The 24,492-nt window shown below is 39.3% G+C and overlaps 1 protein-coding gene across 2 annotated transcripts in view; it reads right to left on the bottom strand.

The window, feature by feature from the left end:
* Positions 1–24,079, bottom strand: part of furina (furin (paired basic amino acid cleaving enzyme) a) — a 77,967-nt gene extending 53,888 nt beyond the window's left edge. The window contains exons 1-2 of one of the 2 annotated variants that reach the window (XM_028575945.1): positions 23,905–24,079; positions 18,338–18,652 (exon numbers count right to left, since the gene is read on the bottom strand). In XM_028575945.1, the coding sequence (XP_028431746.1) occupies positions 18,338–18,547 (210 nt within the window). In that variant the 5' untranslated portion in view covers positions 18,548–18,652; positions 23,905–24,079. Of the gene's footprint in view, positions 1–18,337; positions 18,653–23,261; positions 23,562–23,904 lie in introns of those variants that run through there. The other variant, XM_028575954.1, reaches the window with a different exon arrangement.
* Between the last annotated feature and the right edge of the window lie 413 nt (positions 24,080–24,492).

Below are 24,492 nucleotides of genomic sequence, written 5' to 3'. Positions count from 1 at the left end.
CAGCGTGAATCAACGCGGTGTGGTAATGCAGGTAATGCCCTGAGAATAATGAGCAAACGTTAATCAGTATGGTACTCTTTTACTTACAATTTGAGTCAAAATACTGTCAACAGCAATTAAGAGGAACTGAAATTAGCTGGAAGCAGCGAGTCCATTTCCGAGAAATTGGATTGGGCTTTCAATGGGTCATCACGGTTTATTTACCCTATCATTCTCTAATCTGATGAAACATAATCAACATAGAAGTCAAACGCAAACTGGGTCCAGCTGCTGCCGTACACGCTGCAAAGTTCTACTCCTCCTTATCTGAAATTGATGTGTTCATTTATGTGGGTGAATGTCAATCAACACAATTATTCATAATTTCCATTCCCCAGGCAGTATGAACAAATGAGCTCTTCCAACCAAATAATTTAGCAATCGGGGGGAAGATATGTTGAAAGCAGTTACGACACAGAATTATTCATAGTAGACAGCAGCGTGGAGCAAAACAACTCTGCTCTCATCTACATTATGAGAATGAAAAGCAGTCACTGCCTTGTCAAGGAACATTAAACTTATATGACATGGCTGCCTTTATTTCAGCTCCCTGTCAAATAAAGCTGCACTGAGTCCAGCATAAAAATAATATCAATCAGACACTCGTCCCAGACAGTAAAAAGTGTATAGACATTAGGCAGTGTGTTGCCTTGCATATTCTATGTGATCCTGGCACAGAAAACATCGCAATCAAGTCCTATATCAATATAGTTTAGATAACACAACATGAGTGGAGAGAGAGCTGTGCGTGCAAGATGAATTACCAAAAGCAATTAAGACCACAGTATCCACCTCGCTCAATTGACTTCCGATCACACGCCCTTTCAAGTGCGTACCTAAGTGCGTAAGCTGTTTTTGTGAGAATGTCTTTTTGGTGGTTATTTCAGTCAAATAATCTTTGGGTCCAGCTGTTTTAAAGAGACTGAAGTTCTCATAAAAGTAAGCACAGATAATTATTTTTTTATAGTTTGGGAGCGGCTGTGTGCTTGACCTGATTTGATACATTAAAATGCACAGATGTTTATTTTCCCAGTTCTTTCATCAGCCTCAGCACAAGTGTCCGACATCCAACACACACACACACACTCTCCCAGGATGTGCTCCACGTAGTCCAAGTACACAGACATCCAGCCATTCTCCACTCTCCACCTCCTCCTCAATCTCACTCACAGCAGGCGAGAGTGAAAACAACGGAGCCAAGCATAACACAATGACTGGGTATAGGCAGTGTCCTTACTGTGCCATCACATCATCCTGTGGATACTTTATTTTTCCCAGAGGGAGTTTAGATTGTCACAGTATCAACGCAACATAGAGACGTACAAATAAAACTCAAATCAAAAACTCCGCTGCCTCCACTGTGCAATTACATCGACAAATCATATCACAATACACCGCTTCAGCCAAACACTTTTACTGCAACACAATTGAAACTAAAAAAACAGAAGAACACATACAATTGTTTTTATTACAGTAATTGAAGGGATGTAAACACAGTGCAGCCATACCAAACACAATAGTTACCCAACTGTTTACCCGATACACTGACACATCGCTCACTTGAACCTTCTTAATGTTGAAACAGTGTGTGTGTGTGTGTGTGTGTGTGTGTGTGTGTGTGTGTGTGTGTGTGTGTGTGTGTGTGTGTGTGTCATTTCAGATCACACTAACTCCCCAGAGGAGCATTCCTTTCTCTCAAAGAGTTTGGTCCAGTCTGAAGCTCTGACCACAACGGCTGGGTTCAGCATTCTGACTGCCCAAACCACACTGCTGCTGCATGGCAGCTGGGACAATGACAGGAAGGCCGGCCGCTACCATTTCCTAAAGTCTGACAACAATATCAACACAATACTCGGTCCTATGAAGATTCTCAAAATCTTTGTTCAACATGTTATTCATGGTATGACCTGGATCCCTCTGATTTTTAAGCTACATTTGTTAAATGTTTTTCAGCTTGTAGATAGATGTTGATAATGAATTTTAATAATTTCTATAATCATCCATTTTGGGATAAATAGGTTTCTTGCCGTAGATTAACTACAGTGGAATGAATGAAGGCCCTGTAAGGCACACACTAGTTTGTGGTTGCCCTTCATTTCGCTCTCAATGTGTAATTGTGAAATGCAGGAAAACAATGAAGGTTTCCTGTAAACCCTAAGAAAGAAGTCACACCAGTCTCAGAGTTACTGTAAGTTGATAAAAAGTAAAACAGTCCCAAAATAGACAAACAAGCCGACCTGGTACCAAAATAAGGATAGTAAAAAGGTTCCAGGCTGTGTTGTGTGTGTGGGGAGACATTCTTTCATGAACAGCTAGTATTATAGGTCTCCAAAGCAGTGGGAGGCTGACGGTTTTCTGTGGACTAAACACATGAACCCACTTGTTGGGAAAGCTCCCTCAGAGCTCAACTCAGCTTTTTTTTTTTTTTTTTTTTTTTTTTAAAACGCACCATAATTGCAGTTCTCCTGGTTTATTTTGCGTATTTTGAAAGTCAATGAATGGCGGCACCAGACTCTCAGGGAAACCTGGGACCTGGAGTATCTCCACTGTGCCACAGCAGTGTATGTCCAGACTCATGCCCTGGGAATGAGAGCGAGTCACTGAGGCTCACCAACTATAGCCACCACAGTATCCTGTCCAAAACATTGGTAACATTCCCTGAGCTGAAGCAGCCTCCAAAAAACACACCGTTCAGTGTTTCCTGTGCAGTTGGTTTCCTGTATATTGTGGTAAATATGGCAGGTTGTAAATATCCAGTTCACTCCTGAGCCAATTTCAAGATTACGGGGGGTGGGGAGTTTTGTGACATTTTATAGATTAATCTGAAAAATATTGACAGATTAATCAATAATGAAAATGAAGTTGCAGCCATATACATTTGCCATAAATGCATTAATAAATCAGGATCATAAAATCATCATTGTAATATTGATTTGTACCATATTATCCTGCCTTGCAGCACAGTGTTCCTCCCAGCAGCCAAAAAAACTGTTATACTGTATCATTCCCAATCCAACAACCTGATGACAACAAACCCCCACTGTTAAAAATCGACTGTATGAGGCATCCAGTTCAGTCAGCATGTCAGCATGTCTTCATTCAGCAAAAATCATCACACACACAATAAAGAAGATGAGCTCCATCTTCAATAGCAGGCACCAGGGGCTCAATTTCACAAACGTGATGAGGTGGGGGTAAACTGTAACCCACTGATGCATAGCTTACATCAGCAATAAAATATTCATGAACACTCCAATTGACATACCAACAACTGATACTGTACACAGACATGATAAATTCCACTTCCTTTGCACGAGGATGGAAGAAGACCTTAAAAGACATGTGTTTTAGAACTTGGGACACTCGACTGTCGAGCTCAAACTATCCAACTTTAAGGACTACCATGAAAACTGAAGAATACAAGACAGACCTGACTTTCACATCAATAAAACAAATATGTATAATATAATGATAGAACATGCTGGAAGAACCAACCCTTCTTTTTCAAAAGGAGTTGGCAGATAACCAAAACATTACTGAAACATTCCAAAACAAATAAGCACCTACTCAGAGTGCAGTGCTGCGAGGGGGAAATGGCCTGGTGCGTGATTGGTTGAGCTGAAAAGCTCTGAAAAATTAATTTGAAAAAGTACAAGAGAGGCGTTTGATTGATATTCTGTGCCAACTGTATTTTAACAAGATTTATTTTGAGGCACGTGAATAAAAGCAACTATATCAACATCTTGATGTCATTCAGGCTAGAGAAGAAAAAGATACAACTGATAGAACTGAGAGAAACAAGACGTTCCTTGGATTAGAATTTAGTAACACTGCAGATTCAAAAGAGTACAAAACGTCCTGTGCATGTGTTTGTACACTGTACATCACAACAAGCAAACAGTAATAATCACACTCAATTTTGATACACCAGCAACACAAAACCAGAATCCTCTCACATAGAAACCGGTTTCTCTATCCCCGGCAGTCATGTGTACCTAAACTAACTCTATAAGTCCTGAAATCTAGATCCTGCATCTCTGCTACACTGCAGCACAACCAAACAGATCTGTTACAACTTAGCAGGACTCCTGTAACAAAAAAATAAATAAAAAATCACTTGCAGCCGTCATAAAAAACAAAAGCTCCACCCAAATGCATTCCTCCCACACTGCATTGTCCATCAGGCTAGTTACAGGCTTTTAAAAAGTTCCGCTCATTGTTTTCATTGTAAAAAGCCACACCAAAACTAAGCCCTTACCCTTTTCAAATTGCAGCACAAACAACTGATCCGCCCCAGGGTCGGCTTGTGTGTGCGTGCCAGGAGGCTGGGTCACACTGGCCTGGTTAAAGGCAGGAGCATCTTGTCCTCGTTATGTGCTGCATGACATGAGATACAAGCCTAGATACAAACTGCTTCCACAGACAGATCAGTTACCTCAAACACAGCTGCCAGCAACTTAACAATTTAACTTTCTCTGTTCAGCAACTGAACTGAGGAATATTATTAGTAAACTTAATGAGAAACCATAAAGGACTAACCTATATAAATCCTGTTTAAATTCATATGGCAAACATCCTTATTATTATTTATTTTTAATTTTTAGCAACAATGACACATTGACACCTGGGAGCTCAGCACAGCCACAGTCTTATCTCGTGGCCATTGCAGATGGTTAAGTGCAAGTGCATGCAACAGCCCCATGAATTGGCTTCCTTTCCTTAAAGTGATGTGTTCATTTTCCCACCCAGATTTATAATGTTAGTCCAAGGATCAAATTGATGACCTTACTTTAAAAAGTTGAACCTTATTTTAGTTTTAGTGTCTTAACATCTATGGCATCCTAACCGAGGACATTATAAATCACAGACACAGACAATTTAATAGGAATTTGTACGCGCTTTTCCTGGCTTTCATTTTGGCATCTTGCCTTTGTTCTATAGATGAATAAAAGGGGAACAGGGAAGAATGTTTTGGAGATGACGATGCATGATGCAAGTTTGCCAGATTGGGTAGCGGATGTGTAGTTCAAATGAGACATAATGAGACATTACGAGAGCAGTAATGGACAATTCCGCTTCCAACCTGTAGGGGGACCGAAGCGGGAAACGTGCTCTAGTGTTGCTTTAATGTTAAAATATTCTTTGCACACTTCAGCTTGTACTTTATTTCAATATTTAATACCTCTTGTTGTAAATTAAGTGTTTTTCTTAAGTATAGTAACATATAATTGATCATCTTTAGGTAGTAAATTACTTTAGTGACTTGCAAGTAGGAGCTTAAAGTTCTGAAGAAGGCATGTTGTTACTGAAACATTAGATCATGGAATAAAGCCTAAACTGCCCATCTGAAATGATACTGACTTCGTGGAAAGTTACTATACTAATGATTAATCTGCTAGTTAGTTATTCTTTTGCTAATTTAATGAATTGTTGATTCTATGATATAAATAAGGTGACATCTTCAAATTTCTTGTTTTGCACCACAAGTTAAAAACCCAAATGTATTTGTTTTACAGTGATATATGACAAAGCAAAACCGCAAATCCATAAAGAATTGTTTCAACTATTCTTTGCTTGAAAAACAACTAAAGTGATCAATTATTTCTATGTCCTTTCAACTCTATTATACTGGTTTGCAACCAAAGGTTTATCAGGACTTTTTGATCAGCAGTCAGCAGAGCATACATCCCTTGTAGGTTTAAGTGGGTGAGCTATACGACAGGCATAATACATACATAGTTTACCCACTAGAGGTTGTTTTACGTCTTTATGTGAAGACTTTTTATTCCCACTTATTGTTTCTTAACAAAATGGAGCAAAAATGTGATGACCAAAAACTGCAGCCTGCTGCAATTATTCCAACTACTATTATCACATAAGAACGGAAGAAAAATAAGTTCTTTCCATTTCAGTGCTGACATGCTTCAAATACCTCAACCATCTGTCTGTGTGTGTGTGTGTGTGTGTGTGTGTGTGTGTGTGTGTGTGTGTGTGTGTGTGTGTGTGTGTGTGTGTGTGTGTGTGTGTGCATGTGTGTGTATGTGTTTGTGTGTGTGTATGTGTGTGTGTGTATGTGTGCGTGCATGTGTGTGTGTGTGCGTGCATGTGTGGGTGTATAAGCATGCTCATATTTGAAAGCCAGAGAGAGGTGCGTGTCCATGTATTTTTACGTCCCCTCAGCACATCTGGCTCTTGTTACAGCCCCTGTGACCTGTGTGTGGTTCGGCTTCATCCCAGCCCCCATAGCTCCTCTGTGGGAGAGCAGAGTAATGACTGAGTGCTGCTGGGCCTTTGCTGCTGCAGTTCCCAGGACCCCTGGCAATATGGGTGTTCACTCCTTTGCTCGAGGCTGGGGATGGCCTCCTGCTGACCAGTTTGTTATTTTCTTCCATCTTTGTCTTCAGGGTAATTTTTTGTAAGGAGGAACGAGGGTGGCATAACATTTATGTCACCCTCTCAGGATATGTCTCCAGAAACACTGATTCATGCACTGCTTTTGTCTTCTCAGGATGTTGGCCTTTAGTGCTATCACTGTGGGGCATTTATTTCACTAAATAGTAATTATTGGTTTGACCTGATAAGTTAATCTAAAAAGATAAAACATACAGGGTAACAACCTGTTATCAGTGGTTGAGCTGTACTAGAAGTACTGACAAATGGAGCTGGGAGAATAAATCTCTCGAGTTTCAGGGTATTTTGCATCAGATACTGTTTTGCTAACTTTTGGGAGTGAAACAGAATTTATTCTAATGAAATGCTGTGTCTACACATAAAGTAGTTAAAGACTACAATAACAGAATTTATTCTAATGCAATGCTGTGTCTACACATAAAGTAGCTAAAGACTACAAAAGTCAGATGCCTGAAAATGTTGCTTAATAAAATACCTAAAGGAAAGGCCAGAAATCCCTTATATCAGCACATCTTGATGGATTCAGGTACACAAGTGATAGAAAAAAAAAAACATCACACTTGGACATAATTAAGACCAGACGGATAGCTTTTTCGCTCCACATTCTGACATAACACCTTCTATGTACAAAAGTAACATGGTTAAAGGCAGATCAAATGAACCAGACAATTTTCTCGTTGCTCAACTTGTTTTGCAGCGGTAAGAAGTGTGTAGGCGTGATTCTATGTTTTTCCGTGACTCCGTGAAGTGACTGAACGATGACGACAGGCAGACTGAAGTTCACTGCTCAGTACTTATTTCTCAGTCTTTATTATTTTCTTGTTTTTAATGTTATTACAAAGCTTGCAGCTACTGAATCATATTCATACACTCATCTTGTGAAATGTGGCATACATGTCTTTCATTACCAGTTCCATTATCTTAATTTAAATTAATTTGAGCAGAGCATGTCACAAAAAAACTAAAACAATCTTGCTCTCTGGAGATTGTTGCCGATCTATGAACTGCTTCAGAAACAAAGAGGTCGGTGAGATGCCACAATGAACAAAGTTTTCTGAAAATGCCACTACAACAACATCTGCTGTAGATATTGCAGTGTGTTAAATTATATATTTTCCCAAAAATAACAAAATTCATGTGAAAGTTTTATTTTCCATAAAGTGTAATTTAACAATTAAGATTACAGTTACATTTTATTTGATCAAAAATGGTTCTAATATATCAGTTACATTGAGGATTTAATTTGGCGTACATCAGCTCCAAACTCCTTCCTATCAACACAGCAGTCTCCAGCAGAGCAAACAGGACAAGTAAATCTCTGCAGCTCATTAACTTTAAAGAAGAGCAGCTTGCACTGAGATAAAGTGAGATCTGGGTCTGCTTAGTGAGAGAGAGGCCGGAGTATGGAATAAAGGGAGGCTCTCTCATTGACAGCAACACAAGGACCAAAGGCAGTCGGACCAAAGACGCTGCAGAGATGCACAACTCTGCTGCTGATCAACCATACCAAGATGAGAAACCATCGCTCTCTCTGGATGAAAAGCCTAGCCTCCTAATGGGTCTGCACCAAACAAGGGCCCGCATCCAACAGCACTGTGAACTGTGTTGGCGGCGTTATCGTTACTGCACTTCAAAGAGGCACAAACTCTAAAGGGACACGCTACACTGGCTCTATAGAGCTGCACACTTCATTAGAGCCATCAGCTCTCATTGGCTAAAGTAGGCCAGAGCCACAGTACACAGAGGGGTGCGTTAAAGATTAATGAAGATACTGCACAAGTAAACCAGCCTACAAAACATGCTTAGGTATAATAAAATATTTAGAGGTGGCAATCTATATAGCTGGTGTGTTTGAGCCATGTGTTTGACTCAAGGACCCTGGAAAGGCCCTCGGGATATAAGGGTGGAACCTATCATGAACAGAAACAGTGATGCAGTTTTAATAACTGGTTTCCATCCAAGTTTGTGTGACATATACACTAAACATCAAAAATGATCAAAGGTCAGAATCAGCAATACATGTATTAATATTGCAAAAAATCTCTTAGGCCTGCTATGGGTGTTCTTTTGTCAATAAAGTGTTGTATTGTGTAGAGATGAAAAGGCATTCATAATTCAAAATGATTTAGTGATGTTTGCTCCAAAGGCTTACTTTAAAATTATCTGTCCAACACCTCTCCAGATATATTAAATGGGCTGTGCTTCCCCAGTATATTGCTCCTTTTGTGTTTACATTAGAATATCATAAAACACTTTTTTAATCACCTTCAGGGCATAAAATATTGCAAATATGAGCGGACATAAATTAGCAATAACCCTTTCAATATTAATTAATTTCTGAGAGGCTATTTCCATTTTTCATGTGGGCGTATATTTCCTGACACTGCTGCCTTTTTGTTGAGGAAACCTTATCATTATTATTCATCTCAGTGCAGCTACTGTAAAAACAAAAGTAAGTCACAGTTTTGTGACATTTTAGTAAATTTTCACACTTTGCTACAAAGTGGGAGGAAACAAGCGCTAGCATCGTGTTAGAGAGCTACAGTTATGTGGAGAAGCAAAGAGGTCCTGCGAGGGCTTTATGAAGGTGTTGGTGAGTCTCACTTCTGGCAGATGACTTGGTTGCAAATGCAGCACAAATAAGAGGAACCACCTGTGTGGGATCGTACAAAACATGCAGATCAGCTCATTTCAGCACTCAGCAGGCAGCTTCTTCTCCCATCATCTCTGGGCCAATCATATCCCATGTGAAGATTTTCCAGCTAATTTCTTCAATCCCCCTATTTCCCCACAGTTAATTGCTTCACTTCTCCAGAGTCCAATTATGGACTCCATACCTTCAGCCTCTCATTGCTGGTGTTTTCCAATTCACTCTGGTTGCACTTTGCAATGAAGATTTAACTGAGCGATGTGCGAGAAATAATTTAGCACTTATCAGGCAGAGGCAGGACCAACAGTTTAGCAGGGCCTCTATAAGGAGGTGTTGGGACAACTTCAAAACAAAGTAGAGAGAACAGAGATTATAAAACCTGTATTTGTAAAATGCATGAAGTGATTGCTTCCAGTACCAACACTTTTAAAAGTCATTGACTACTTTCGATAGAAGATAGTTTCAAGTCAAGAAAACAATGCACACCCACATACTCTTACCACATTGTTTAACCGCACAAATACAGCTCAATGCTGACACACTTACTAATTACTCATGTCAAATGGGTGTGACTTCTGTAATTTCTGTATGTTACCCAATTGTGTGCGCAAATAAAATTACATCAGGCATTATTCTTTCATTTCTTTACCTACCAATAAGAGAGAGAAGGAAAAACAAAAAACTGAACTCAAGTCAATTGAGTCAAAGTACTCTTACTTCACAAAGTACTGTTTTGGTTTAGCTTAGCATAGTTAGTTTAACCAAAGTAGGAAGATTGTCTAAATATACATTTGGACATTTTTGCTTCCTTTGAGTTAGCAGATCAACTGCTACGGAAAAGTCGGGTCAGGCAAAGATATTAATGTGAGAATGGATATTGTCTGGGATTTTAGATATTTTACTTATGCAGTATAGATTAAAAGGAGTTATTTTTTCTTAAGCAGAACTCTTGCAGTATGTTGTTTGGCACTAGATATAAGCTTTACCATTAATCTGCTGAGCTAACTATTCATTTTTCTGATGGGTCTCCACTTAATAAAGTTGATACATTTTAATATGTAGGTCTTTGGATCGATTCGGAATTTTCTGTAAGGCATCATATGAATTATATTAGAAATAAAACAAATGCTAGTCTCAGAATATTATATCACTCAATTAATTGTTTAACTCTCCAAGTAAGAAAACAAATTGTCCAAAAGCTTTTATTTCCCATTATGGATTATGGTGACATTATATACAGCACCTCTAAAACACATCTTCATCCTTTAAATGTAGTTAATATAATCTGTAGATTTGTCCTGAGGTGTCGTCACATGTACGATACACTTAACTGGTTATCACTTCCCCTTAGGAGACGTTTTCATTAGCTGCTCTTTGATTTTTAAATGTAGTTGCTTGAACTATCCTTTATACTTAAAACAGCAATTCCATTCAGATCATCATACTCACTTAGACACGCAAAAAAACTTTTATTGTGCCTTGAATCTTTAAAGAGATAGGGAGGCGTGCTTTCAAGTTTAAAGCACAATCAGATTGGAATTTGCCTGACTCACTCAGATCACTTACTTTGTTTCTTCACTTCAAGACTTCTATGCTTATTTACCTTAAACCTACTTGTTCTTGACTGTTTGTACGTTCTTTTTTAGTCTATGAGTAGACTCAGTATTTTGACATAGAGGACTCTTCTAGCAATGTAGTAGGTGTGGTTTTAGGATGAGCCGTTATGTGCGGTTATGTCCTTGTTGATGTTACTGTGTTTATTGTTTCATTATACTTTGTTTAAATTCAATAGAAAAGGCACATACTGTCTGTGGTAACCAAGTGAAATGAATGGTGAATCTGCCACTTGATTACCATTACTGAGAGAATTATTTCTCCAAAATTGTCTTGTGTGTAAATATGATCTAAAAGCACCAAAAGTCATGCAAATGATGTCACGTCATGTCAATAATACGGCATTTGGTGAAAGATATTGCAATATCTGATGTTGCCAGGCCCTAAGGAGCTTTCATTTCAAGTAGCCTGTAAAAAATGTAAGGAAAACCCAACCAACTATGGAAGAAAGAGATTAGAAGTTCATCCGTATCTTGAACTACTTTCCTTTTTGTTGAGAGATAGATTTAAGTGGAAGTTCTTACAGAGGCTTCCTTTAAGTGCAGTGCTGTGTCATGAGTTACAGATAGGAGAGTGTAATTTCATGTACTTCATCAAAATTACAGATAATATCCATCTCTTTTGCTCCTTCTTTAATCTTGTGCTAAACAGAATATTAATAATCTTCATAAAAAATGGTCTAACCACTTCAGACTGGAGGGCAAGAAATCAGCACATTTGATAGCAGAAATAGGCCAAGTTAGTGCCACTGAGCACAGTAAGGGCACAGTATGCCAAACACAATCCTCCCTTACATGCAAAGCCCTGGGGTGGCCCAGCAGAAGGAGCTATGAAGGAAGTTGGCCTCGAAATACGAACACAGACGGTTTTATCTTCCACCAGTGACACAAACCGCTGCTCACAAGAAGGGAAGTGACATTTTACTTTTAAGTGAGAGCGTAGGAATAGATGACATAAGTTATGTAGCACCTTTTTGTATTCCACCTCTGGTTATGAATAATCAAAGACAGTTTCTAAGGAAAATTAGAGATTTATTTTGCATCCTCTAAACATAGCGTCATGTACATTTTACAGAATGGTTGTATTTTCATGACTCAACACCAGTAACCTGTTTCACATTCCAAAAAGAGGAGGAAGTAGGAAACAAAAATACTTTCTTAGAAATGGTGTCACTGACACTCCTTATACAACACTTCATCATGGCAAGAGCTCTGTGTAGGTAGACTTACCTTTATCATGTTAAAAAATAAATATAAAACTGAATCACAAGTTATAACAAGTTGTTATATTTGTGATTGTGCAACTTTATTTTTTAACAATGTGACTGGTTATTGTTAAACCAGATGAATGCAAATTCATCCAAAAGGCTGTAAATTGCTCAACACAATTTAGGGCCAAAAGGTATTCCTGCAACATTGCAAGAGCAAGTTAACTATTGAGAGCCTGTGGCTCGTCATGAGCTGCATACAAGATGGACAAGATGGTGAAAGCCTGAGGCCAGAGAGGCACATGCGCATGTTTCGAAACACATGACTGACCTAAAAATATATAAAAAGAATCGAGCAGTTTAACCAGCAGTCAAGCTCAGCAGATCAAATAAAAAAGAGCTGCTTTTGTTGTACAGTGAACACAATTGATATATGTTTTAATTGGCCTTTGATCTTTTTGCGTTTGATCCATTTCACAGATTGCACTATAATGATTCTTAAGATTTGTTTAACTTATGTCAGTACTCTATCAAATGACTTATACTACTAATAACAGTCCCTCGATCCTATTTCACCATTTATTTAAATACCAGCGTAATAGAGGTGCAACTGAACCAGACGTAGCACAAAAATGTGGTTTGCCCTGAAAAAAAAAAATGCAGTGCAAGGCTGATGATGTGGGCAAGAAAAGGTCTTTAAAATGTAAAATAACCATCCAAGATGCGAGCTGGCAGTTAATACCCATTTTCCATAGTGTGAGTCAGCGGTTTCTTAATTTTATTACTTTACCTTGGTTTTAATTATTCCCCTTGTTCTAAAATGGCCCTATAATGTTGAAGTGGAGTCAAAGTGAGAGGTGTATCCATTTGCACACCACTTGGTCAAGGCAACCTTTCACTTTCACCCTTTTTCACAAAACAGATAGCCTGGCTCATTCGAGCTACATTCATACCAAAATTCCTTACCGGCATCATCTATTGCAAAGACAAAAAAAACTGATGAGCGTAGACAGTTTTCACCCATCCAGCCCTCAACGTAACATTTGATCACAAAAACAAAAGGGCACCTCCCACCAACATCACCTTAAAATACAGAAGAAGAATTATACTTCATTAAAGTAATGAAGATAATGAGTTAACTTGGCACTTATTGGGTTTTGGATTGTGGTTGTTAACTCTGAGAAGCATTTAACACTGTTTGTCCGACTATTTATAAACAAAACAATTAATCTATAATGAAAATAATCATTAGTTGCAGCTCAAATTTATCATTTAAGCAGATAATGACCTATCACATAGCAGTAAAATTAAGTCAGCAGTTAAAATCCTTGAAGATGTTATGTTACATTAAGGAAAATTTGTATTATCTCATCAATAAGCAAAATCATGTACAACATATGGTCGGGTGTAACGGGAGTACATTTTAAGATGGGTTAATTATCGTGTACACAAAAGTGTGTCTACACCATCTTGACAACATGCTGCATGTGTCGCTATGGAGGATTATGAAATCTGACAATGTTTAGGGTATAGGGCGTATGGATGCCATAGTGTGAGTGGGATGAGTGAAGGCGAAATAAAAAATAAGCATCATCGGAACTGTAAAACCTGCCCAGCTGCAGTCTTTGATCCTCCCCTCAAGCTCTCCTGCCTAATTCCAGCACCTGCACACAGCAGCAGAGTCAGACACAGAGCTTACACTCACCATGCCTTGCACAGATAGCTCACAAAGCTACTCTCATTCACTCCTCATCTGTAGGCAAAAAACAAAAAGGCTTTACAGATTTGTTTGTTACCAGCTCTAAAGTAATGGCTTCATTTTAATCGATGAGCAGTTAGGTACTGGAATGCAGTCGGTGCGATGCAGAACGTAGAAGCATCTATATTTTGGTCATCACTTGTGGTTATACCTCACCTTTCAAAGTTAATGAGCGGAGAGAATACATCAATAACATGCCGAGGGCTTAACATATGCGACTGTTTTGAGGATTTATCATGGCGTTGTCATGTTGCCAGGTTTTATGCTATATGTGTCCAACAGAAAGCCTCCTGAAGCCAATGTCCAAAGCAGTCAACTTAATTAGGGCTGCACCTAACAAGTATTTTCATTATCGGTTAAAGTCGATTATTTTCTCAAATAATCAACTATTTAGTCTACAACTGTCAGAAAACTGTGAAAAATGCTCATGATGTTTCCCAAAGCCCAAGGTCTTCAAATGTCTTATTTTGTGCCGCCAACGGTCCAAAATCGAAAGATGTTCATTTTTTAATTGTAGAAGACAAAGAAAAACCCACAAACATTAACATTTGAGAAGCTGGACCCAGAGAAATGACTCAAATTGATAAATTGATTATGAAAATTGCTGCCTATTAGTCTTCTGTCAATCAAATAATAAATGAAGCCACAAATCGTTGCAGCTCCAAATTAGTGCTGTCAGTTAAACACGTTATTAACTGCGTTAACGCAAACCCATTTTAACAGCGTCAATTTTGTTTATTGCGAGATTAACGGGTTTTTTTGCCCTAGCAAACTTAGTAGTTTTTTTCAGATGCTGTTGCAACAACTAGTAACGTTAGAAAAACTACAACACCACACCGGATCTAGCTAGACCGGAAACAAAACAGGCACGCCGCACACACAAAAATGGGCTTGCGAGCCAGCCAAAGAGTAGTAGGCTAACGTTACGTTTTGAGCGGATGGCGAGCGCGAGACACAGAAATGGATGCCAATCAGATTCTGAATGGAAAGTTTACTTTTAAAAAGTTGCCAAATGGTTCCATTGACAAGAGCAAAGTGGTCTGTGCGTTTTGTCGTTGTGAACTGAGCTATCATCGCAGCATGTCCAGTCTGAAATACCACTTGATGGCCAAGCACACAGCTGATGCAAATTCTCCGCCCCCTCGTCAAAGCCAGGCGACAAAAGCACAAAGCAAGCCGATCCACTTTTCCATGTTGATAAGAGAAAAAAAAGAAAAAAAGAAATGGGACAAAAAGAAATCAAGGGACATTTAGAATTGATAAAAATGTGCGATTAATTGCGAGTTAACAATGACATTAATGCGATTAGTCGCAATTAAATATTTTAATCGTTTGACAGCACTACTCCAAACTAACAAATGTTATTCTGTATCTTTATTCATTTTTCATTCAACTTAATTTCAACACTACAGGAACCTTCTCAAGTAGAAGAATTATGTATAACTTGCACATGCACAAAGTGCTTCTTCTCTCTAGCAATAAACAGGTATCTGTCTCACAAATTTCTGTTTGATCCTTTAAACTATCTTTAAATTTGGCCCCAGCAGCCTAAAACGCACACAATAGGACATAGGTAATGATTGGATGCTTTAGCAGCACAAGATGGTTCGGGTCAAGTCAGGCTCTTTGGTGTTGTGGTGGGACATAACTGGGATTATTTTAACAAAAATGAAGGCCAGCTCAGGGATCTAACTTATAAAGCAGGTTTAATAAGAAGAACTGCTTTGCATAAAAACATTTGTTTTTACTTGAATCAATGGTTCATATTTAATAGAGCTTAATGCTTTACTCAGCTAATCCAGCTAACTTTATTAAGGCTGCATCGTGATACAGGCCCCTGCTCTGCCATTTTACATTCTTAACCGCCATGTCAAGACTAGCTCGTCAAGTTAGCTCTCGTCAGACACAACAGTTCATTTCCCCTCCCTCAAAATACCATAAAATAGTTTTAAGCAAGTTGCTGAGACCGGCTAAACCACAGCCCTATCCTCTCCAGGATGCAGTTCTGCAAGTACATGGGTGTAATTGCTTTGTCTGGAGTCCTCGCTGTCCACAGGCAATACATAGTTTAAGGATTTGAGTGTGTAGGATTACTCATTAGTCTGCATGCTGTGATTCAGAGCACAAATAACATTTCTGGTCATGACCAGTAAGACCATATGGTGCAAAGCAGAACATTGTTCCCTGGAAAAGTGCTGAGACTATGGAATTAAACATGTGCATGGAGGGCCGCTTTTTGTTGTCTATCAAAAAACTATCCTCACATTCCTATATTATACTTTGTATATAAACCTCATTTAGTGCAGTAATTGAAAGTCTAAAAAGCAGATTGTGCAATCTTAAAATTACAGCACTACTACATCAAGTTCGGAGGAACAGATGATCCTAAAATGTTTTTTAATGTCACCCGTGGAAAAATAAATTGCTATTTTAAGTAGTATTTGTGTACAACGTAGGTATGTAGGTTTAGATACTTTAAAAGTTAATTTAAAGAGTTTGTTGCTGAAAAGAAAATCAGCAGTAACATTACAGCCTCAAGTTTTTGGTTTGTACAAAATAACATCAAAACAAAAAAGCACATCCTATCAAGATAAGTGTCTGTTGAACAATAGTACACAAGACAAAGAAGACTACATGAAAAGATAAATAAAAAATTTAAAAAACTCCTGTAGTCCTGCTGAAGACAATTTAACAAGTCTTAAAAAAAATCCGGAGAGGATGTGAGAATGTTAGAAGATGACTTGGCTAATTAGTTTGCACTGAGGTCAAACAGGAAGTGATAAAAGAGGAATACGTAACTGGAGCACACAGGGAATGTTACATTGCCCACACCTACACTGTGCCTGGAAAGCTACAGGCATAATAAGATCTGAATCTAAACCTTCCTCGAGATGGAAGTTGACTGAAAACGTATTTCAATCCAACTCTTGTCAGTCAGGAGATCATACAGTGTCTGGTGTTTGGGAATTTTAAATCGTTTTGATCCAGTCGCTGTCCGTTTGATTTAAAATATTTCTGAACTGTTATGATTTAAAGAGAAATAAAGTGTTGTCCCTTGAGTGATGGGATGATTTTATAATCTAGGTCATCCAGATGTTAGTGCCCGCCCACAGCTCAACTAAAGCTCACCTTACTCCTCCAAAGTTGACTCACCTCAGACTCTCTCTCAGCTGAGTTTCCATTACAGTCTCTGTTGTCCACGTCTCTCTAACAACGGTTTCACAGAAATCTGGCATTTTTCATCAGTTTCTTTTCAGCTTTTACACACAAATTTCAGCATAAATTAGCAAGCAAATGTTTTTCAGATAGACCATTGCCGTTTTCGTCCATTCTCATGTGGTAATACTTGTTTTTTACATGAAATGGGGACACAGTTCTAATCATACTACCATTCAGTGTTTTGTCCACTATTCACTTAAAACTAATAGCACTGTGTGTGTTGGTGGAAATCACCAATTATTAGCCATTTGTCTAGCCTTTGTAGGTTTCAGTAATCTTCAGATCTGTTCCCAACTTTAGACAAAGTCGTGATTGTGGACTGTGGCTTTAGACTTCAACGTTTTTTAAGCCATTGTATAAAATGAAGTTGCATATTAAACTGGGCCTACAATAACGTGTAGGGCAGCCTAACGCCTTTATGCATACCTTTTTTGCATAGAATACTAAGCTATTAAAATATTAATTTAAAATGGTTTTATAAATCATCTTTTAATGTTACACATACATGTGATGTGGCCCAGTGAATCTTTAGGATTAACTGTGTCTGTGGGTGGCTACCTTATTTATATTCAGTAATAATATGTTGGAATTATGTTAAGCCATTTTAATTTTAGAAAAAAAACTTCAAAAATTGACAATAATTTGGGGGCCCCCCCTGCAGTGACTCTGAGGACCCCCTAGGGGTCCCGGACCCCCTGTTGAAGATCTCTGCTTTAGACTATTGTCATAACCGGTTCACAAGCAAGCAAGCAACCAGGATGGGAAAAAAAATCTATTGTTGTATGTTTGATCAGTGCATCAGTACAAAGCTTCCTGCTACACCACTGTCACGAAACAAAGAACATAAAACTAATGAGCTGTAAAAGATAATGAAGCAGTGACCAGGTGTTTAGACACACACACACACACACACACACACACACACACACACACACACACACACACACACGTTTTCACTGTAACTGACATTCAGAGAAATAAGATCAGGAAGTATAAATACTTTTTAAAAGAGTGTTTTATCTTTGGGATGGAAAAAGTGGAAACACACAAGTGCATGATGCTCTCTGACAGATGAGCCAACAGGTAACCCCAATAAAATGAGCTAACCCATAATAATGAAGAATCATAAATAACTCATAATAATCATTAATGAGCACATCTGAATATTGATGGGATATAATACAGAAATGAACAAGTCATATATTATACACAGTGAGGGGACCCTGTGTGTATAATAGCAGCAAGCTAACCTCCTTTTATGCAAACTCTCAGGAGGCCGATGCATCCTATATTTGCATAGTCTAAATGTAGTTGGTTTCATTTTTCACATACGGCCGCTGTAGTGCTCATTTAAGTGCTTCAGATCTTGGACTTTCTCATAATATCTAAACATTATACCATTGCAAATTAAAAGTCTAAAGTGCAGCTTATTACTTACATGTCCGTAATTGATGAACCCATGTTTACTGGCAATTTGATCCGCTTCCTCCTGACCTCCAGGTATGTGGACAGCCCATGTGTTGGTGTAGACCTTCTGACCCAGGGCTGGTCCCAACCCAGAAACCAGCAAGACCAACAGAGGCCCGAGTAGCAACTCCAGCAGCCTGAGCCTGCGGCCTACAGAGGGACATGGAGTGCCAGAAGCCATGGGTTCTTCTAGTGCAGCACAGTCTCTGAGCACAGCGTCTCTCCGAAGGTACACAGTACATGCAGGTGTACGTAGAGACAAAGAAGGGGGGCAGTCACAGCTCACCTGACAGGAAGCAAAAGAAGAAAATAATGCAGGTTTACACATCTGCAAAGTTTAGAAAGGTTTACAGTGGCGAGTCATTCCTTGTGATCCATAAAACTGTAACAAAAAAAGGAGACCGCACACCCTGGACGTGTCTATTCACAGGACGCCAAACAAAGAACACTTTGAGGCCCAAATTTGAGGTTTGGTTCTCCCCTTTATAGGTGCCCCAATGTTTGGTGAAATAAGGAACATAAAAAACAGGAATAGAGGAAATAAACTATGGCGTTAACATTTTCAGATTTCACGAAAAACCTAACTAAACGGCAATATGTCGAAATGAAGACTAAACACATTAAATAATAGATGAATCCATTTTGTCCGTGAGGAAGAACAGCCACCCCAACAGCAATTTGGACAAGGCGTACTACAGCCCAGCTAACTACAGGCATTTGATAATCTCACAGGAAGCAGTGAGCAGGACGTCAAGGCCAGGCCTGATGTTGTGGTCAGACACACAGCAACAAAATCTGGCGTTTAAACTCCTGTGGGAGGATACGGTAGATGAAGCTTACAAAAAGGAAAATGCTTAGGTGTACTGGATTGCCAGCAGAGGTGGATAAGTGTAGTTGGAAAACCTAGGCTACGCCCTGGATGCTGAGGGATCACAGCAGACTCGCTCTCACTTTGAGGGGAAGTAGCCACTCGAGGGTGGAGTTTCAATGTCTCAGGCAGGCGCTCAATGGCTGAGGCCAAGGAGAGAACATACACACTTAAAGTGTCAGAGAAAAATGTTGGACTACAGCGTACAACACACAGATTTGAGAGTGGGTATTTCTTTTTAGTATGCTGCTGATAAAACTTGTGCGATCGCTACGCTCATCTCATCCGTGGAAGCTGCCACCTTGTTTAGACTGAACAGTTGCTTCTCGTTGCGTCACACCTAAACCCGCCTCAAAACCAACGCTGATTGGTCGGTCGTTTGAAGAAACGGCTCCAAATTTTCTCTATCTCAAGATGCCAGACTGATCTGCGAATGGAAAACTGGAGCTCGCGAGATAAGGACGGTCTCACGAGGCTAATACATTTACCTAAAAGGCCACTTTTTATACATTCTTAAATGTATAGGCAATTTAGTTTCATTTAATTACACATTTACAGGGATTTTTCCTACATGTGTAACTTCAGATACAGGTTTCATTTGTTGGAGTAGGGCTGCTCTTCTGTGTATATTTACATTCACATACATAACACATTTTACATAACAACAAACATGTTCACCAATTCAACTATATTTAAAAAAAAAAAAAAAAAAAAAAGCATAATTTCAGTCATAGATTATTTACTAATTTGTTATACAGTAGATGGCCTTAACAGAAGAATTATTCTTGCTAGTGTAAAAATCTCTTTGGTGGCTGATGTTTCCATCTGGCTGGCTACTAAGAAATTACAAGGATCCCTTGATATTACTTCTTCTTTCGCATACACTTAAAACCAACACAGCTACTGTAGATCCCCTCTCAGTGGCATTTATCATTTATTATCAACAACAACCCTCAGATTTCTATTATGAAAGAAGCCCCGTTTGGTCAGTGGCAATTTAAATTAATATTTAAATCCCTTGTACCCTCTGCAATAAGTATGTGGAACTGATAGAAATGTTAGGTGGCATAAGGTGAAAAAGACAATTTAAAACTGCTGAAAAGACTTCATCAATTTAACCGCAAGTAACAAGTAAATGTCTAAAGGGTTGAAATAGACTTGGTTCAATGTATTGTGAAGCCTCATGTAATTGCATCATTAGCGATCAGCGAGCCCACAGGTCAGCCTGGCTGTGAGTCGGTACGACTAGCTGCTAATCCATGCCAGGCATTTCAACAGTAGATGTTCATTTCATAAATCTCTGGATAAGAGCTAACTGCACAACACATAATACTATAGATAGTGCTTCATAGCTATTTAAGCCAATATTGCTAGTAAATTGCAAGAAAAGCATGTATTAGATTTACATAAATCACAGTGTATAAGGAAAATAAGCTAACAAGAAAAGGAAAAAAAAAAAGAAATCTGGTGGCGTAACTCACTCAACTTTGTCCTCTGATGCAACAGGTAAATAGCGTGTGAACGTTTTCAACCCTCTGTTTGATTTCCAGACACATACGGACGTTTAAGTACAGACACATGCGACCTCAACCACTCCGATCCTTTAACGTCAGTGTGAAAACCACAGCATGGCGTAACAACTGCCCAACTACTTTACTTTTCGCAAGAGAGTAAGGAGAAGCCGACCGTCGCGCTGTGAGTGGTCTTTAGTGTTGCCACAGTAAATGATACCATATGCCAGACTGTGATAACAGATATTAGAACAGAAAAAACTACACCAAATTGTAATTAGCCAAGTATCATTAAACCCAAAAGGATAATACCAGCCTCATTACCAAACTCATCGGGACGTTTTAAAAAGGAAACCGTTTACACCTCATCAGTTTATTATTTACATTTTAATGAGATAAAAATGAACTCAAAAGCATTTAGCCCATATGACCCTTTTCTCCCACACAAATATCTTTCAATTACTGCCGGTTCTCACATTGTGACACACATGAAATGAATATATCAGTGCTAGAACGCTCAGATAAACCTACAGGGATTTTGGAAATAACAGGTTGTGTAGGTGTGGCAAACCAATGAAGTGACAGTAATAATATTGATGACTTTAGGTTAATTCAATATGCCATAAACAACCCCTCAGTCACACTGTATTTGCAACTAAATTTGCGAAATATAACTGAACCTCAGTTCCTAAATTGTGATGTACAGAGGTGTTCTAATCACAGATCGACAGTATAAAACTGAGTTTATCACTATTGCACCCGCTATCATCGTCGCATAGGGATAGTGAGGCATCAGACTACTAGGATACTATATTCCATTATCACTACCCATAACTAAAAAAAATACTTTTTTATAGCAAATTGTGTATATGGGCTAACACTTCACAAAGCAGTTTATTTTACAAAATATGGTCTTTAGTGTAATAACCAGCAGCACGCCAACATTCAGACAATTATTATCACAAAGAATATGCTTTAAATGTTCAGAGTGTTTGGTGGAGTCATAATAGTTAAACATTTCGACTTAAGTCGACAGAGACTGTATTTGAATTCAATTCAATGTGTTGTTAATTAAAATATTAACAAAAACAGTGGCACTGTGAAAGCTTTGGGACCTCTTTCAGAAGTCCACAGGTGCTCAAAGTAAACGAGAAAACAGGAAACAAAATGGTGGAAATGTACACCTCTGTAGAGTTATAAAACCAGATCCTGACACAATGAGTATAAAAGCCTTTATTCAGGATGTCGAGAAGCAAAAAAACACCTCCTTGGCCACATTGTTTGCCCTCCTGAACGAAGGCCTTTAATAACAGGAGTGGATTTTACCACTCTCTTCAATGGTGCAGGATTTCACTATTTTGCTTTTTATTTAATTAAAATGTATCCCTGCTACTTAGCTTCACGGTTTTAAAAAGAATGTAAGCGTGACCAAACGTGACAGCATCACAGTGTAGTTAGGTTATTGAATGCGTTTTGTGACCACCTTTGCAAGTAAGTCTCATTCTTATAACATCACTTCATTGTAAAACCCATTTAAGGTTTAATGGGTTGACTCTCAGCTAGCTGAGCAAGTGCTTGCAAACTATTAAAACAAAAACCTCTTGTTGTTGGTTCTTCCTTTTTTGTGCTGGTATATTTGTTTTGACCCATGCGTTGTCATCTACTTCTTCAGACTTCCTATAGCAATGGTCAGCATTACTGCGTCATACAAAGACTTCCATAATATATTTTCTACTACACAGGTAACTCTTAGAGTTCTCCCTTTCTAAGTTCAGTTTTCCCGAGATAAGAAGTAGTAGCCTTGTATAGTATAAGGCAGTGCTCACTCAACTTTAACTCTACTGAAACATCTTATTGTACAGTAGAAGCAAGCTGCCTGACACTTACTACTCCAAATGAAGTGCATTGTGTGGTACATGTAACTGCATGTAAGGGGCTCAACGACCCTGTTTCAGTGTTAAGCCATAATGATCAGCAGCTCGGTATCGCCTCATTGGAGAGATAAAATTACAGTGTTGGATGTAGTGAAAGAACAAACACAAAGGAGGTCAGTTCCCATCATGAAACACCCATTTCTATTCTACTGTGACCCTTAATAGCTGAAACTCAGTGACTCTTTTCACAGGAAGTTAGTATTCATATCCATCCAGGTTTTGTTTAATCCGAGCGTACAACAAAATGTGGAACACAGCAAGTCGGACCAGTCTAACAAAACAACATCAGCTGTGTTACTCCCTGATGTCAACGCTCAGTCCCAAAGGAATCTATAGGCATAACCTTAATAACCCCTGATGAGTGTAATATTAAAGAGTAAGTTTCCTATGAGCTTGCACGTGTAAACAACAACACGTACCGTGCTTTAAAAATGACATAAACATGAACTGCCGTTACAGTTCAGGGAGGCGGAAAACTTCTCTCGCTCCGGCCTGTATCGCCAAATACTTTGTTCATAAACTAAAGTTAACAGGTTTAGCTAAACACACCAGCTGATAGGAGTCTGCGGTTGTTTGACTCACCTCACACGTTAAGTCCGTGATAACAACACGTAATCATAATGCTGGAGCTGAACCGATGAGGACTCCTCCGCTTGACAAATATGTCTGAAACTGTACCTCGCCGGGATTAACGTAAACTTGACACCGCGGTAGGCTGACCTGCTCCGTCTCACAGGTGCCTCCCCTTTTCCTCTCCTCTCATCCACCCCTGACGAACATTTCCGACCTTAGCTACATTTTACTACTCGTACCGAGCGAGCAGTGTGGAGCACGAACACAATTCTTCGCAGGAACAACCACAGAAACCGGACACGGCGCAGTCGACGTCACCTCGGCGTGAGTGAGTGTGTGAGATCCCCCCCTTCGCGAGCCAACACACACACACACACACACACACACACACACACACACACACACACACACACACACACACACACACACACACACACACACACACACACACACACACACACACACACACACACACACACACACACACACACACACACACACACACACACACACAGGGATCAATAAACAACACGCCGTCCTGTCCGGTGACAGGGTCCCGGTGGTACCAGAGGCAAACTCGCCGACCACGCAACCCAAACAAGTAAAAATACGAGCTCAAGCAAATGGGAAACTTACAATACGTTCAACTTACCAGCTTCCTCTTACATCCTGCTCGACCCGGGTTGTTGTTGTCTCTCACCTCGGTGTTAGAACCGACGACGGCACGGTAAAGCGACTGAAAAATTAATAAGATAGAATTGCTGGTTATAAATAGTCATGATACCCCTCTGGTGTAGCGCCGAGTGGACCGTTCAAGCCCCAGGAAATACGTCACGGCCGTGGACAGAGTGGAGACGTTAGAGCAACACCTACTTACCGGCCAGCAGCGTTGCGACACCCCCATCTGCTGGTCACAAGCGGAACAGCACCTTAATCTTCATACTGAGGCTGGCAAAACAAGATATTTATTCACATACAGATTGATTTTTTTATTTTATTTTTACAGTAAAACACTTAATAGATGCCCAGTAAAATGCACCATCTTCATTGAGAAAATTGTTGTGGCTAGAACACGCACAATAAATGAAGATTTCTTAGGGCCAGATCAACCTGTTTGGGGGACCCCGGGCAAATAATTGTCTTTAGGCCCCTATATGTATCCTGAGACCTCCACGTTTTCACTAAGCACAATGTAGACTATACGTGGAAGCTTCATTATTTCCCCAGACCAGCCAGTGGC

This window comes from Perca flavescens, chromosome 1 (assembly GCF_004354835.1).
Source record: "Perca flavescens isolate YP-PL-M2 chromosome 1, PFLA_1.0, whole genome shotgun sequence".
NCBI classification, from domain to species: Eukaryota; Metazoa; Chordata; class Actinopteri; order Perciformes; family Percidae; genus Perca; species Perca flavescens.
The sequence above is the reverse complement of the archived record's forward strand: the minus strand, read 5'-3'. Positions and strand labels throughout refer to the sequence as shown.